This window comes from Corvus cornix, chromosome 6 (genome assembly GCF_000738735.6).
Source record: "Corvus cornix cornix isolate S_Up_H32 chromosome 6, ASM73873v5, whole genome shotgun sequence".
Taxonomy (NCBI): Eukaryota; Metazoa; Chordata; class Aves; order Passeriformes; family Corvidae; genus Corvus; species Corvus cornix.
Window position 1 is genome coordinate 23,408,971 of NC_046336.1, and position 17,295 is coordinate 23,426,265.

At 37.4% G+C, this 17,295-nt stretch overlaps 1 protein-coding gene across 4 annotated transcripts in view; it reads right to left on the bottom strand.

The window, feature by feature from the left end:
• The window catches only part of POLR3A (RNA polymerase III subunit A), a 42,363-nt gene that overhangs the window by 18,890 nt on the left and 6,178 nt on the right, over nt 1-17,295 (bottom strand). For 3 of the 4 annotated variants that reach the window (XM_039554414.1, XM_039554415.1, XM_039554413.1), the window contains exons 8-23: nt 16,993-17,129; nt 16,402-16,505; nt 15,536-15,677; nt 14,894-15,034; nt 13,633-13,702; nt 12,822-12,949; nt 12,202-12,340; nt 10,840-11,004; nt 10,396-10,568; nt 9,665-9,776; nt 8,301-8,419; nt 6,841-6,978; nt 5,162-5,332; nt 4,256-4,369; nt 369-455; nt 201-283 (exon numbers count right to left, since the gene is read on the bottom strand). In XM_039554414.1, the coding sequence (XP_039410348.1) occupies nt 201-283; nt 369-455; nt 4,256-4,369; nt 5,162-5,332; nt 6,841-6,978; nt 8,301-8,419; nt 9,665-9,776; nt 10,396-10,568; nt 10,840-11,004; nt 12,202-12,340; nt 12,822-12,949; nt 13,633-13,702; nt 14,894-15,034; nt 15,536-15,677; nt 16,402-16,505; nt 16,993-17,129 (2,023 nt within the window). The remainder of the gene's footprint in view (nt 1-200; nt 284-368; nt 456-4,255; nt 4,370-5,161; nt 5,333-6,840; nt 6,979-8,300; nt 8,420-9,664; nt 9,777-10,395; nt 10,569-10,839; nt 11,005-12,201; nt 12,341-12,821; nt 12,950-13,632; nt 13,703-14,893; nt 15,035-15,535; nt 15,678-16,401; nt 16,506-16,992; nt 17,130-17,295) is intronic. The other variant, XM_039554416.1, reaches the window with a different exon arrangement.

A 17,295-nucleotide genomic window follows, 5' to 3' on the forward strand; every position in this document is an offset into this window, starting at 1 on the left:
AGCCCACCTGTAGACAGGGATGCTTTTTTTTTTATGGCATCCTACCTTTGTCTTGCAATGTTTATGTCATTGGAGCAATTGTTTCTAATTCCTTGTACTACATTCCCAACAGAACCAACAGTCATACAGTAAAAACAGCAAAATACACCCCTATGTTACCAACAAAACAGCATTGAGAACACAGCAGGGTAAACACTCACCTCATGTATTTGTCTCTACAAGTCTCTAGAAATTTCTCTAATTGTGTTGGAGTAATCCTGTCCAACTGATATAAAACTCTTGGCTGAAAAGAGAAAGGAATAGTTGGAAAAGCAACAACTTAAGAAGATTGTAAAGAACTACATCATTACCCCATTGAAACTATTTACCTCTGTTGTGCCATTGTCATTAATTCCATACTTGTCCCTAGTTTTTTTTATCTTCTCAGAAACACCTTTGATGAATTTTTTAATTTCCTGAAATCACATTAAAGCCACAGTAAGCAGACATGGTCTCCATATTGAAGTCTTCAACACTAAGTTACTTACTTAAAGCTCCAAATATTTGCAATAAATTAATAATGCACAATATGGAGAGAAGAACATCAAAATTTAGACAAACACATACACTTGAGTTTAGCAAACCAGATCCACTCTCGTGTAGTCGCAAATCAGTAGCAGTACATGAGGAATATTGTCCATGCTGAATAAGAGCATCCTTCCTGAGCACACACTGACAGGTGAAGATACCCAGCTTGGGTTGATCCTACCTTCCTACCCACCACTTACTGAAACTGACTTAAAAACTCAAAAACCCCACAACTCAAAATCCTTATTTTTTGATGATACTGACACGAACACATTCTCACTCATTTCTCAGTATTCAAAATAGTCAAAATGGAAGACTGGCAAGAGAAAAAGTATATAAAGTGTATCTGCTGTATAGACTTCAGATGCACTTTATTTGTGAGAAAAAAACCTCAAAACTATTATACACATGTCAGTGTCTACCTAATATAATTCGAATAACTTCTCTATGCTGTGGAGAGGTCTTGCAGATAATTGCATTTAACATACCATAGTACATAAACCTTTCACTCTCTTATCAGGCTTACCCAAAAGAAGTTCTCATAGTCTTTACTGGAACATAAACTGAAACAATACTGTTAAAAAAATATCCAACATGTGTTCTATAAAAGATCATTTGGTCATAACACTTTGGATATAGACATGTACACTAGAAGTTATGAAATATGAGGTCCATGCTTAAACCCTTCCACAGATGTGGACTCAGTGCAAGTCATTGTTATAACACAGGGTTATCAAAACCAAAATACAAACAAAAAGCAAGAGGAAATCCTTTCCATTTATTTCAACAATGATTTAGCAAAGCTCCACAGAGAAGCAGTTTGATTTTTTTAGAGTCCTTTTAAACCCCTTCTACCCCATTAGTCCTACCTGACAGACTGAGTGATGGTTACACGATATCACCTCTTCTGCACTAGGTACTGGACTCCTTGCAACCACCACAGCAGCCGAGCACTGACAATTACTTGCAAAATTGAGTAAGTATCTGACTGGCTTTTTTTTTTTTTAACTGAGTTCATAGAATCATTATGAAAGCACTTCTATTACAACCTAACAGAATTCTCAGGCTCTCAAAATAACAGCATTCTTACTGGTATTCAAGGTGTTTCCAGAGAGTACATTACTTTCTGTGAATACCAGAAGCAAGTTCAAATGGAAGCACAGACAACAGAAGTGCTACTGAAATGGATGCTTCAAAGTTGCTTCTTCACTTGGATGACAGGATGCATTCTTACATTTTTGCCCCTTTTTTTTTGCCCTGCAGTAAGTAGCATTATTGACAAATAACATATCTGGACATTTTAAAGGCTTTTGACCCCAAAATAATTGCATAAAATTGATAATGTGGTTTATTTCCTAAAATAAGTGTTTAAGCAATAATATGGTATTAGAGAAGTTAATGTTTTTTACTACAGGTACATAAAAAAGGAACACTGCAGGACTTGCAGAAGACTTTTCCCCTTTGACAGTGCCTGAGTTCCAAAGTACTTTAAAAAAATCCAAACAACTCCAACACAATAAATCAATTATTATACATAATTCTGAATAAGGTACTCAAATGATACATTATTTCCATACACCAGAGTCAGAAAAGGTGAAAGATAAAAGATAAATCTCTGAAGACTTATTTTTCATTGTCAAATTTTTACTCATGCAGAAGACCTAAAAGAGGGAATTACTTATTCTTCTCAACTTTCAAGTATCTGTTGGCAGTTTATCCAAACTATGCATTAATTCATGCTACAAATGGAATGAAAATGTAGCTCACTCTTTGCTGAGTCTCTCTCTCTCAGGACTTAAAATCTTTAGTACAACACTCTACTCTATAAGCACAGCTATGTAACTTCCAGAGTGGACTCAAAAAAACATTGATTTTTTTCACACCTTCTAAATCCATAGTCTTATTTTGGACCAGATTAACAAAAGGGCACCAAATGGGTTCAGTAAGGTCTGTCTCATATGGGCCTTGTCAGCTCCTACAGAGCTGCTGTTTAGTCAAGGGCAGTTCAGGGTATAGGCCATGCTCACCCAGGGCTTGCCCCAGCACCCAAGTGAGTGGGATCATTTATACACCTGAAGCACTGCTCCCATTGCAATCCTTGCAGTGAAGAAGCCACTGAAATGCACAGTGGCACAGACAGTGTCACGAGATTCAGCCAAAATCTGCTCCAGTTCCAGCAGACCCAGTAGGTCAATTCTGCATATGGCAGCACTGACAGGTTGTGTGCTGAGCTTTTTCTGTGTTTGCACCACATGCCAAAACTCCTAATGTCTCAAAAAACCCCACATAAAAATTACTGGCTTTTTTTTAAACTGTGAGGGTTTTTAAGGACTTCCCCCATTTACAACCAGAAGAAAAATAAATTTCCCTTCACCTGTACCTTAATATACTCAAATATGTTAAAACATTTACACAATTGAAACTCTGCCAGCCAACAATCTGCTTTTTCATCAGCTGGATTCCGTCCAGCGAGGGCAGAGTGCAGGAAGAATGAATGCTGTCTGTTTGGAAGAGACTATTTAGACACACTCTGTTCCAGACTAGAGTGGGTAAGCTCATTACAGGAACCTCCTGCTAAAATAACAGCACTAAGAAGCATCTCTGTTCTGGAATGGAAAAGTGGAGGAATGGATAGGAAAACACCAGAAAAACATGCTAATATCCCTAGAGACTGAAAGAATGAATTTGAGAAAGAAGAGTCAAGCACTGAAAGAAAGCTTCCTCAAAATCCTTGAATTTAGTAATGGGTATTAATTAATGTGTCACCGTTTCCACATTAAAAAAGTTAAATAATTGTGATGAACACCTATGTCATAGTTTAACAAGCAGTAATGTATATATGCTAACCAATTACTTTAGCACTATACACACATCTTTAGCTAAAAAGCACTAACTAATATTAATGCTCACGCAGTGCACACACATGCTACGATTACCTCATTATATTTTTCATAACCTGTCTCAGTTAATGTCTTCAAGGATGAACAGAAAAAAAAAGGAAAGAAGAAAACGTAACTATCTAAAACTTAAAAATCTTAAGTCAAGCTAATTATCACTAAGGTGATGTAGCCATATCTGTGCTTCTGAAATTAGTAACCATTATTTAGATTTTCATGATATGATTTAAAAGATGTATACTTCAAATAACAACTTTATCCCCAAACCCTGATATTAAACTATTTCATTTCTTTTCCTTCAGACTTGCAGTTAAGATTTAGAGCATATTTCAAATATGGATATAGCTATTTTTTCAACTCCACTCTATGAATGGAAGTGCAATTCAGGTTTACCTTGTTCTCTGAAACACTCTGATCTATTAAAAGGTCATTAAATTCATCTATAGGTCATTAAATTCATCTTGTTCTCATCACTGCCAGTAATCAGAATCAGAAGGTTCATCAAGGTAACAGCTTTATATGAAGGCAAGGTTAATTCTACAGGCAGGTTAATTCCACAGTTTTGACCAGTGATTCTCAAGGAAGTCTTGAGAATGGCTGCTCTCATAAACATTAAAATTGCCCAATGCTCTTTCAAACAAATTGAATTTTATAACTCAAAGTGAAAGCAATCACATGAACCTTCACTCATCCTTAAAAGATGTGTAAGTAGTCTCCAGACAGGCTGAAGTCCTGTTCTTCATTTATAAGGAAAAGTTAATCACAGTGTGATAAGGAAGTGAGATAATTACCTGCAGAAAACTGTCTTGGCAGCAAAGAAATTCATTCTTCTTCATGATGGACTCGGATGTTAACACCAATTCATTTTTGCTAAGGGCTGGTTCACTTCTGCATGGATAGACAGCCTTAACAGGAAAAAACATGACTTCTTCACAGACAGCACATGCACAAAAACTCCATTGCAAAGACACAGAATACAGACATGTAGAACTGATTAACAGCATTCTTTAGTTTTGGTTGTGTAGTTTGTTTAATGGGGTTTTCTGTTGGGTTGGTTTCGGTTTACTATATCAGACTACTGTGAAAAGAAGGGCCACATCCACTTCTACTTATTTCTGCAAACCTGAAGGTATACACCCAGACATTTCTAGTTCTATCCATTTATTACACTCACATTACAGAAAGCTGAACAGTTATTTCAGCAAAAGGATTTTCTCTGAGGGAAGGGGGCCATGATACACCAACCAACCAACCACAAAACCAAAACTAAACAATACAGGTCTTCAAACATCAAAGTATTATTGAACAACCATCAGCCAAGTTCAACTCAAAGAACATCCATGTCTTGATTTAATAGAGAATTATTTTGTGCAATGTACCAAACTGGTACCCAAATAAGCCAGTAGTAATTTATCTAGTGAGTTGGATATTAGGCCCTAAAACTATGTTCAAGCACAGAAAGAACTTTTCACAGCTTACACACAGTTTGGTCTCTGTACACAAATTGGTCTGTTCCACTGCAAAAAATATCTGTTACTCTTAGAACACACATGCTGAAACACTGACCAGGACCATTCAAAAAAGGCAATTTGAAAATAAATACTTCAAGTGAAACAATTTCCCCCATCATTTACTACTTTCTCCTCCATGCTTAATAGTATTTTCACATTTCCAAAAAGGATTTCAGCAATCCTTACCCTGATATTGTCTAGAACTCGCTTGAATTCCAGTGGTTCATCCTTCCCTTCCATAGCTGCAGGATCCAAGCCATCTCCTCCATAAATAAACTGTATAATGTCACCTGTAGAACTTCTGACTGTTAAATCATACTGTGAGCAAAGATCTTCAAGGGATTTTACCAGACGTCTCTGAAGGGAAAAAAACAAAAGTACAAGGAAAGTAAAACGGATCTTTTTAAAAACAGCTGTTGATTTGCATTACAAGAAGTACAGAAACTGGACTCTGGAAATAAATCTGACACAGTGATGAGCAGGCATGAAAACCTATTTAAAATCATACATTACCCCTAAGGCTTTACTGTAGATTTCACAGAACGTAGAAGTCAACAAAATTTTAAGCAACAACACAATACTCCACATTTAGAATTCCATGAAAGCTAATGACCTAAATAGCTGCAAGAACCTACTGTAGTTTGAGGGATTTATGTGGGTTTTTTGGGACATAATACTCATATTCTTCCAAGCAGGTTTATTCCTCAAGGGATACAATACTTCTTGTGTATGGAAGCAGAACCACTCAACGATTGTTTTCACTGACAAAAACCATAAAGGTCATCTGCCAAAGCCATTTTTCAGTCTGGGTTATCTGCTTTTCTTACATTAACTCCTTATATTGGGAAATCCCTTAACTACCATCTTTCTTTGCATCCCAAAAAGAAAGCATGCTATGAAACATTTTAGGTGAAAAACATTTTTACTTGAAAGATGGACTTCATTGTTCCACAAAAGCAAATTAGATCACCTAAACTAGCTTATAAATTGGTATTGTTTTCTCACTGGCAAGAAAAAAAGGTAAGATAAGATAAATGCTAGGATTTTTTTTTTTTTAATTCCAAAGTCCAAGAGTTACATTTCATTCATATAGGAAGAAAGTTGAAGATGAAAAATATTTTGCAGGTTGCTTATTGTATTTATATACATTTGTAAATACTTGCACACATGCCAAGATTATTCCATTAGTTTTGGAGACAAATGGTTCAATTAATCACCCACTCCAAAAGGAGAGTTTGTTCTGTCTTTGTACAGTTACTTGTGTATCTTGGAATGTGTTCCCAGCCCCAAATTATCTTGGCTTTTCCACTGCCTGTTACACTGGGAGGAGGGCTATACTTTGAACAGTACTTAAATGTTAGAACGGAAGTCTTAAGACTGCACATAGTAGCAAGAAGCTTTGTTGGAGGGACATTTCTTTGCACAGGAGGTACAGCCAAAGACACTAAAATCTTACAGAACCAGTCTAAGTCTATATGGCCAAGGTGCCTCTTACCTAGAGAGACCAGACACTGAAAGGGAGCTGTAGCTGCATTTCTGTCATCACTCACATGACTTTTGCAAACACGCTACACAGAAGGTAGTCCTCAACAACTGCACAGAACAAGGACTTTTACAACCCATATTCGAGAGGAAACAGCTTAATACAAGCATGTTACCGTATCAGTGGCTGAGGTCTCATTTGCAAACTCCACACCTCCTGGAGATCAGACCAAGCCATGCATTTTACAGTATAAATTACTCTGTTACATTGAAAACACACACACACAGTGTTTGCACTTCCCCCTGATCCGTCACCTCAGCATACACATGAGAAATATCCACATTTTTCAAGATTGATGAACCCTCGCTCTGCTGACAGTTACCTGCATATATCCAGTTTCAGCTGTTTTTACAGCTGTATCAACCAAACCTTCCCGACCAGCCATTGTATGGAAAAAAAATTCAGTGGGAGTCAACCCAGAATAGAAGCTGTTAGCAACAAAGCCTTTTGCTGCAGGGAGCTGCAGGGAAGAGCGGGAAAAACACAGTTAAAATGCAATGTATGTTCTGTATGTTACAGAAAAGCATGATGCATGTCATCTAAATTCTGAAAATTAGCCAACACCCTCACTAACACTGATCTCAGCTCTGCTTAGCTCTCAAGTTCCATGTTTATAATTTTAGATGCAAATAAAGATTTCAGAAACCCTTGGCTAGCTCTTCCAAACTAATTTAACACTTTCTCCTTCCTTCTACAAACCCTGTCACACTTCAAGCTATTCCTCTCAAACACTACACCAACACTTCAGACTCCCTTAAACTTGCAAAAATTGAAAAGGCAATTAAGAATGTTCATTTTATTATAGTAGTGCAAAGCTATTTGCTGAAGACTAAGGAATCCAGAAAAAATATTACTGGAGATATGTATAAAATTAATTTTTGGAATGATTTGCCCTCACCCCTGAGGAAAGTTCTTGCCAATGAAATTTACGCAGCAATTTTGACTTGAAGCCTTCAAGTCAAAAATCCCTTTTTGTTGTTATTTAACAGGTAATGCTTTCTAAATTAGAAAAAAAGCTAGAGCTAAATTTTATCTTCTCATCTAAACCATATAGTATTGCTTCTTTTTCTATTTATTCAGTATGTTACAGAACTCAGAAGTTGAAATTTGGAATTCAGTGACAAACACAAGTGCCATAGATAACATCTGAGACTTAGCTAACACACTAATTAGACTATGGGCTTATACCTAGAACCTTCTTTACTGTTCCTTAGATTTCAAATAGCACTTTAAAAAAAATTGAAGTCACTGAATTATAAGAACAAATGCATGAGACCCATTATTGCTTCATGTAGGACAGAACTGAAATGTGAAACACTGAGAGTAACCTGTGACACCTATCCTGGTGGAAAAAGAGAAAAGCCAGACTCCCAAATGGTTTATCTGGCATATCTCACCTGTTTAAAAATACCAACATACATTCAGCAGTTTTCCTGAAAAGTATTAGTGCAGTCAAACTTTACACCAAAGAGAAACTTTGACATATTATTTTTAGGACTCTCAAGAGAACAAAAAATGTATCATCACCTCACTTTAATTTTCTAAATTAGAAAGGCTAAAGGAAGGCTTAGCTGTAAATAGTCAAGCTAACTAGACATCCTATAGCAATTCAGAACACTGTTGTTAACTCCCAAATCACACAAAACATTTTACAATGACCATATCCGATCCTTTTCCTTCAGCATATCATGACAACAGATTTTATCATGCATCCTTCTCAAAATGCCTTAAGGAAACTTGTTTCACTTTCCTTCACAGTTTGCTGTAAATGTACAGAATTACCTTAGAATGCTTCTCAAAGTGAGGCAAGGATCTGTTCTCAAACCCGTCAGGAACGCGGGACCCACTGATAGCCTGCTGACCTACACAAGCAATCATCTGGGATATGTTAATGAAGGAGCCTGAAAAGACAGAAAGGAAAAAGAAAGCCCCTCACTCACAAATGAGGAATACACTGCTTCCCTGATGAGCTACTTTCACTTCCATGAAGATCTATTATTCAGCCTCGTAATTGCTCAACAAAACAGAGCTGCAAGAGAGTTAGAGAAGCTTTTCTGTTACTCGTCCTGTTCATTTCAGCATTTGTGCAAAGGCTGACAATTAAGTCTATGATACAGCCAACTTTTCATTTTTTTTTTCCTTTGGGTCATAGACATTCATGCCACCATTATTTGATTCCAGTCCTTATATTATCCTGGTTTGTTTTACAATATTTTTCATAAAGGGTTCAGTACCTACCAGGACTCCTAGAACAAATTAAGTCCCAGAGAATTAAGTCACTAACTCAGAAGTTTTATTTGCTGAATATGTTTGCAAACAATGCTTCTCCATCACCTCCACAAAAATTATACAGTTAAGATATTACTCTTCTTAGATTTTAGTATTTCTTTAGAACACACCATGTCACTATGAGGCATTCCACAATTTATTAGACAGCTAAAAAAGGCAAAAGGTTAAGCGCTTTCTTCAAATTCTTATAGGAAACAAATGAAAGCTCAGACAAGAATTTGAGAGACCTTATAGCACCTTCCAGTACCTAAAGAGAGACTAAAAGAAAGACAAGACAGGGACTTTACACAAGGGCATGTAGTGTAGAACAGGGGAATTACTGACAGAGGGCAGGTTGAGATCAGACATCAGGAAGAAACTCTTTATTATGAGGATGATGAGGCACTGGAACAAACTGCTCAGAGAGCTGTGGATGCCCCATCCTGGTCTGGTGGAAGGTGTCCCAACCCATGGCAGTAGGAACTTTAAGCTCCCTTCCAAATAACTCCACAATTCTAGGAAATGTTAGCTCTAATTCTGAATGTGTCATTTGCAGTTGATTTTTCTATGTGATATAAATACTTGAAGTAGAAACACAACTGAAAACTTTTTACTGATTAATTCGTTCAAGTCCTAAGAACATCCAAAGTTCCAAAAGACGTTTTCCAACTGGTACTAAAATTTAAGACGCAAAAATATCAGAGCATCAACTTAGTTTTAACTAAGTATACCCAACCTGTACTTACTGAGCTACTTAAAACAGCTATGACATGAACTTGCACAACTGACAGAATAATACAAGCTATAAAGATGGAACAAGTCATTTTCACAGAAGTGATTGAGTGAGCAACCTACATGCCAAGTTCAGCTATCCCTACCTTTAGAACCACAGAGAGCCATGATCAGGGGACTGTTGCTCTTGTCCAGTTCTCTGAGACAGGCACTGCCAGCGTGATCTCTGATAACAGACAGTTCTTTAAGGATTAAAGCCTGAAATACAGTATTTCAGAGGTTCAGAATTTGCCAAAAAACACTTAAACAGAACTCTATCACTCCCAGCAACACCTTCACTAGTCAAAGGGAATTCAAAATACAGTAAAGACAAAGAAACCCACTTGTTGCTTCAGGTAGAACAGTTTTAAATTTTAGCTTGCCTAACTTCCAGTTTGCTGCAGAATATGTCTTTGTTGGGATAAGACCAGGGTATCCAGGAACATGACAATGTCTTAGCAGCAGCAAAAACTTCAGCCAAATTGAGCGCTGCACTAAGTTCTAAGTCACACTGTGCTACATGAAAGATAACCACAAAAATCTTGACCAATGTAATCAACTCCGTTCCAATTACTTGCATAATTCTATTCTCTTGTATCGCCCCAACACACCCTGGAGGATCTCAGCTGTTATGTGTTTAGCTAACATTTTTAGATGCATATAAACACCTTAAAGTCTATATAGACTTGGCTCAAGTTGCACACCTAGGAACTGTATTTGCTTGTATTTTTAGGTTTCAGAAGAGAACTTTAGACATCACAATGTACATGAATGTATTTGTGAAGTCTCTACTCAAAATGGATGATCTAAATAAAATGATCTAAATAAAAAAGTTTACCTCTAGTGTCTCTTCTGCAGTACAACCAGGCTGCTGTTGTAGTTTGCCAGTGTTGAGAGCTTCAATATACTCATCACATTTCTTATAGCCAGCATTCAGGAGCTCATACTTAGCTTTTAGCAGGCCCTGCCCAGGGGTTACATCACCAATTCCAATTGAAAAGCCACGATTAGCTATTATTAAAAAGAAAATAAATTATTTTGATAGCTCAATCTCATATAGAGAAAACAAATTAAAACCAGGAACTGTTATTGGGAACTGGCAATTTCACCTCCCATCATGTGACCATCACAAGCACTGCATAAACAGTAAGTTTTTTCACTGTCTGCCAGCTTCAAAACTAGGTTATTTTTTTTAAAGCACAACATGTCATATTTGAAGCAAAAATCTTGCTTGCTTTCTATTTCTGCATTAAAGTACTACTTTCCAAAGAAATGTACTTACAAAGATAGACTGGAGCAAGTCTGGCCAGACGTGACATGGCATCTGCAGCTTCCACCTGGCCCCAGTCTCTCAGCAAGATGTAGAAGATGTTGTTCTTGGATCCTGACCCCAATGTTCCTTTGTCCATACTGCCACTCATTAACTCACTGTTTTGAATTGTGACATCTAGAAATGAAAAGGCAAAAAGAATTCACCAGTTTTCTAAAACATTCACTAACCACTGGTAATCACTTATGGAGAGAATTTTTAAATAAAAGCTCTGTCCATGCTCAATATTTTCAACGTGAATTTAGGTATCATCTTCTTGAAGCACAAGTAACTGCGCTATCACTTATTATATCAAATCAAAACACGATACCAGGTTTTCTTGAGACTTTTGAGAATTTGCAGAGAACTTTCTAAAGATAATTACTACACCATCAGAAATCTTTTTTTTTTTTTCAGAGAACTGAACACAGTCAACAATGAAATCTAAAAGTTTTCCACATTCACGTGCTCCTGTCAAACTCAGGAAGCTGAAAATCTTCCCACATTTTCTAAAATGAATAGACTGGGAAATAAAGATGTCTCCTGTTCACAGGAGTGTGAGCAGGATTGCTTTGTGGCCTTTTGTCCTACAATATTTAGAAGCTGAAAAAAATTTTTCCACCATGTTTACAACCAACTTCACAGCACAGAGTGGTTCTTTCATCTACAGAAATCACTCAGTCTGCTGTAGAGGGGACTTGAGTGCTAACTGGGAAATTCTTTCTTGAGGCAACTTTGCATGACAGAATTAATATAAATCCATTGTTCCTCAACTTACACTTCTGAGCAGCAAAGAACCAGCCTAACCCTGCCTGCTCAAGTTCCTGTCCAAGTCACCCCACGAATGTTAAATTAATTATAAGCTAAGTCTTGCTCATCTCCTACAGCCTTTTAAACCATGGTGCTTTGCATTCCATCTGCCACTGACTTCCCTAATTGGAAGGACATACATGGCTTGATATCCTAGGGATTTCTATCTTCCCTGCATATTCTAATTCCTTTCGGTGTTTGACTTCTAATCCCTGTATTACTACCCCCACTTAAGAGACTAAGTTTTTCCATTTGACCTCTGTACAACCACTCCCTAAGCTTTGGTTTCCTCTCTCTCACCTTCAAACACTAAGTTAGCATCATGACAAGCTGAGCATCATACAAAAGACATTTTAGTTTAAGAAAACACGTTTAGCATGACTTCAACTCTTGAGAAAAACTGCAACATTTTAGGTTTCATTTCAAGAACACTTATGTGAAATACTGCTTCAACACCTACAGTGAGCTCAACAATTTCTACTTCTTTGAAGACTTCGAAAACAAGGCTTTAGAAGCGTCACTCACAAGAATCATTGTAACACAGGTCCTCCCCTTTGCCACAATACTGTTTGCCCTTTGTTCGTAGGTTGGCTTTTACAGGACAATCATCACTGGGTTTGAGAATGAGGCTGAAAACCTGTTTTCCTGTCCAGAGTGTTACAGGCTGAGAGAAAGAGGAGAAGAATTAAGATTACAAGTTTATGCTACAACTACAGAAAAAGAACAAGCAATAATTTAATTGTAAAATTGTTTTATATACAGACCCTGTCTATAGAGAACTGCACTTGCAGAAGTGCATAGCAGCATTCCTTTGAAAAATATTATGCACTTTTATACATTTAAACCCCTGAGTGCTGAATGGTTATCCTTTACAACAGGGTATGTATGTGCATGCATTCTGAAAAATGTGCTCATTGCTCCCTCTTACTGTCATGTTCCCCTTTCTGATTAGAAAAGGGAAAAAACCCAAAGATGCTGCTGCTGTTATTTCATTTCCCAAAGAGGTTGCAACATTTATAATTACTTCTTTATAAAGTACCTTTGGTTTAAAATTATAGGAGTTTGAAGAGTCATATAACATCACCATGGGTCAAGAACACACAATAGAGAAAGTCTTAGTAACACGAAAAAAATAGTTGACACACCTTTAGAATTGCTGGGGGTGGAAGACGAACTTTGATCTTTTCATCCTTGCCAACCAGGATAGAAGCAATAATTTGACAAGCTTTGGCTCGATCAAAAAAGGTATCTTTTAATGTAAGAAGATAGGCACCTGGAACAAAAAAGTATTATGACAGACTAAACTTAGATTCAATTTAAAAGCTATTGCATATTCAGTGTCAATTATTTTATTCTCATACTAGTCAGGTACTTACTAAGCTAAACGACAATAGTTTAGACAGCTTCCGTTGTAAGTCCTTTCCATAATTTTTTTAATTGCTCTACATTAAACATCGAAAAATTAGAAATAGTTTATTTCTACAACCTACTCTCTTGCTCTCAGACTCTATTCCACCAGTGAAACAAAGCCTTGCCATTTATTTTTATACCCTTTCTTCCTCACGTTCATTGAACATTTCCTAAAAAGAAATTGAAGGTACACACTGTAGGTTAAAATTAATTTTTATTGAGTGAAATCAACTCCTCTACCATAATCATAAGCAGTTTACATCATCTACCTAAAACAGACAAAGATCCCAGATAGTCACTTGCAGAAAAGCACAGCATAATACACTCAAAGGTAGTAATAACTGCAGCTACAAAGGCAGACAGCATCAGAAGCTACCCTGAGAACATACTTTTATTTCAGGTAAACAATGGCCTTATTTCATAATGTCACTTTGACTTGTGAAAGGAGAAAGCTTTTAATTAATATAGAAAAATCCTGAAAAAATGGAAGTGATTCTGAAGGAACAATTGTGAGATCACACAGTTCTGAAATAAGCTCATACACACCTGTGAGGAAATCTTGAATAGCAGCAATAAGAGGTTCTCCATTTCTTGGTGTTACCAAGTTTGCTTTAGTCTGCATGACACAAAAAAAATTATGCATTTGAAGACACTGATACTCCATTTACTATTCAAAAGGGAACTTATCATTGAAGACATTTATTTTATGGTGAAATGGTCAAAGCTTATTCTAAATCAAACTACAGCTTTCTTCAAAACAACAGACGAAATAAACCAGAAGTTTCAGTTCACTTCAGTCCATGAACATCTACTGACAGTTAAGGAATAGTCTGAGGAAAGTTACTGCAAATTATTAGAATATATATTTGGAAACATATTCTGTTTCCAAAGCAGAAGTGGCAAACAACTTGATATGTTTTGGTAGGGACAGGGAAGGGAAGACAAGCTAGCTTTGAGAACAGGGGAAGAACAAGAGATGTTACATTCGCTACAGGGGTCTACTGGAATATTCCAAGCTGTGTGGTCCCTTCTGATGGGTAACAATCAAGCCACCTCTAGCCCCATGTTCTCATGTTTTACTCAAACTACTGCTCCAGTTAATCATCCCCACCTATGGAGAAGTTGAACACAAGCCCACACAGACCTGAATCGCTGGGGGTGTTTTTTAACCTCACAAATCAGTTCAGTGAGCCCCTAAATACTGCAGCCAACAATTGTATGGGGACATCTGAAACAGCAGTGGCATTTGGTAATGCCTAAAGGAGCAATGGATTGGTAAACCCTCAGCTTGGTGCTACTGACTCTACTGTCACACCACTGATCAAAGCTTGCAACCATCAGATCCCTATTTATCTATCCTCCCTTCTCCCTTTTTGACCCTGCCCTATGAGCCTACTGTCTCCTGCCTTCTCCAGTACAAGCCCAGTATCACCGCCTCATTTCCAGCTGGTCTGTCTGTCTGCAATTCCCAGGCTGTCTGACCAGAAGCAAATGAGTTATCTGCTCGTAACAGAGCCACCCTAGCCTGGTAGCAATCACTAAGGACAGTCAGGCAGAAACATAACGATGACATCTTAAAACCACTGGATTTTCCACAGATGTTAAACCTAAGGCTATTAGACTACCAGTGTGCAACAGTCCTAATTCTGAAGTCCCTTTGCAGAATTTTCAGGCAGCTCCAAAGTTGTAAATTATCCCCACCCAGTAACCTAGATAGTATTTCAGATTTCACACGCAAGTTAAGAACTAAAGGGCTGAAGCCATCCGTCACCAGCAAAGTCCCAACGTGAGCATTTTATCTACCTACCCCCATTAAAACAAGTGCTTCTGCTTTTGCTTCTTCTGTCTGAGGAAGGTGAAGGTTCATCTCATCTCCATCAAAGTCTGCATTGTAGGGTGTACAGACACATTCATTGAACCTGAATGTCCTGTGAGGTTTTACTCTAGCCTGGAAAAGGAAAAAAAGCCACAAAAGATGCACACACAGTTGGGCATGGCTAAAGAAGTCAGTGCTTCCTTGCAGACATTATCTTTATAATACAGACATGAGCCAAAATTCCTGATTATAGGATTTAACTCAACCAGGACCTGACAGAAATCGTACTCACATTATATTATAGAAATGTAGCTAATAATTTTCATTTATAAAAAGCGTAAAAGGCAATGTACTTTGTAGAGATCACATCAACTCCACAAAATGAAATGCTCACACAAGAAGTATAGATATCTAGGTCAATTACAGCTCTTAGCAGAAGTGTGCACACAGCATCCTGCCCAGGTACACATCAATTCCCATGCACAGGTACAAGTGCACTGCATTCCTCCTTGCTCCACCAACTGTTTCAGCAGGAGCTGTTTATTTTTGCTCGTGTAAGACAGAAACACCATAAAGGTCAAGTGCCTAATATTGTGGGCTGCACCATCTCTGTGCTAGCCTGTGTGCACTCACAATGTGAGCCATGATGCTCAGCTTGTGCAGAGAGGGCTGCCGGTTGAACAAGACGATGTCACCATCTATAAGATGTCGCTCCACAATATCACCAAACTTCAGCTCCTGGGCCATCTTCTCTCGGTTCCCGTATTTCAAAAATCTTTATAGGAAGATATAATAATGCAGTCAGAAGATACACAGACAGTAGATAGAAAGACAACTGAAAATTAATTCTGTGCTTATAATGCCATCTTTTCCATTAAATGCTGGAGTATTTGTATTACAATAACCAGAAGACAAAACTGGCGTGGACTGAACATCAGTTGCTGCTATTTTAAGCCATAAATGTATTTTGACATTAGTCAACAAAGCAACAGTGATTGGAACAGTAAGAAAGAAAAAAGTCCATTTGTAAAACCACAGAATTTGTTTCAATTGTATAGGAAAGTTTATATATAATTGTCTATATATTTGTATATAGAAAGTATAGGAAGTTCCATTCATATATTATCCCTTCTTCCTACCCATAAACTGACTGCAGATTAGCTCCCACATGAGAACAGCCAGTACAACTTGCCCAAAACCCCGTTTTCACTTATGCCCACAGTACACCCTCTATTTCAACTAAGATAGACTCAGTCATATAAATCTAATTGCAGTTCAACATCATTAGCATGTGCAATTCAGTTTACATGCATGAGAGTATTTAAAAAAGAATTGTACACTAAACCTGGGAAGATAACGACAATTCTTTTTCTACTGCGCTTTACGAAAGATCCTAAAAATAGATTTTAATCCCTGAAGATGTAACTGCCTTCACATAGCAAAAAGAACAAGTTGATGGGGACAAATAAAAAGTGAATCATTACAAATAAGCACGATACCTTTTCATTTGGGTGTGTCTTTGCTGTATGAAGTTTGCTCCAGGATGAACATCAGGACCATTACAGACAAGTTTCCTCATAAAATTAATATTTGCTTTGTTCACCTGTTGCATAAAAACTTCAATCAGAAACAAACAAAACATGTTTCAGGATCATGTTTTTACTGTTGGCTTTTGCATTCTCAAATTTTAGGCTCAACTGACAATCCCCCTACACAGTCTCCACCTGCTGAGTGGAACTCTCAGGAGGGAAGAGAGGAGGAAAACGTCAACCAATCTTTGAGCAGACTATCAGAGGGAAATTAAATTAAAAATCTGGGAGGTAAACTTAGCTGAAAAAATATGAAGCAAAACTCTTCCTTCTACAGATGTCACTCCTTACACCACATCTCGTCAGCACTTGCCTATATCCAATACTAAAAATCTTTATTTGCCAGCAGCAAGAGAACTGGCAAAGCATCTCTGAATGGCATTTCAAACACAATGCAACACATTCACTCCCTTCTTGAGTGAGTAAAGAAACAACACTGAGGGCTGGCTTGGGAAAAAAAAAAAGGGAATAGAAAGAGTTTTTGAGTCCTACACTACCTACCTTTTCAGGAAAGGTCAGTATTTTAGCAACATGAATAGGCACCGCTACTTCATCGATTCTTAAGTTAGGATCAGGTGAAATGACTGTTCTGCCAGAAAAATCCACTCTCTTTCCAGACAGATTACCTCTAAACCGACCTAACAAAACAAAACAAAACAGTTAAAACTCTTCAAATAAAAATAGTTTTCAAAATGTTATCTGTTAAGACAGCACATTAGAACATCTTTTAAGGTACAGCACTGAAGTGCAACACAATAGTAGCAGAGAGACACTTGGCAATAGCAAAATTTGTGATTCAATTAT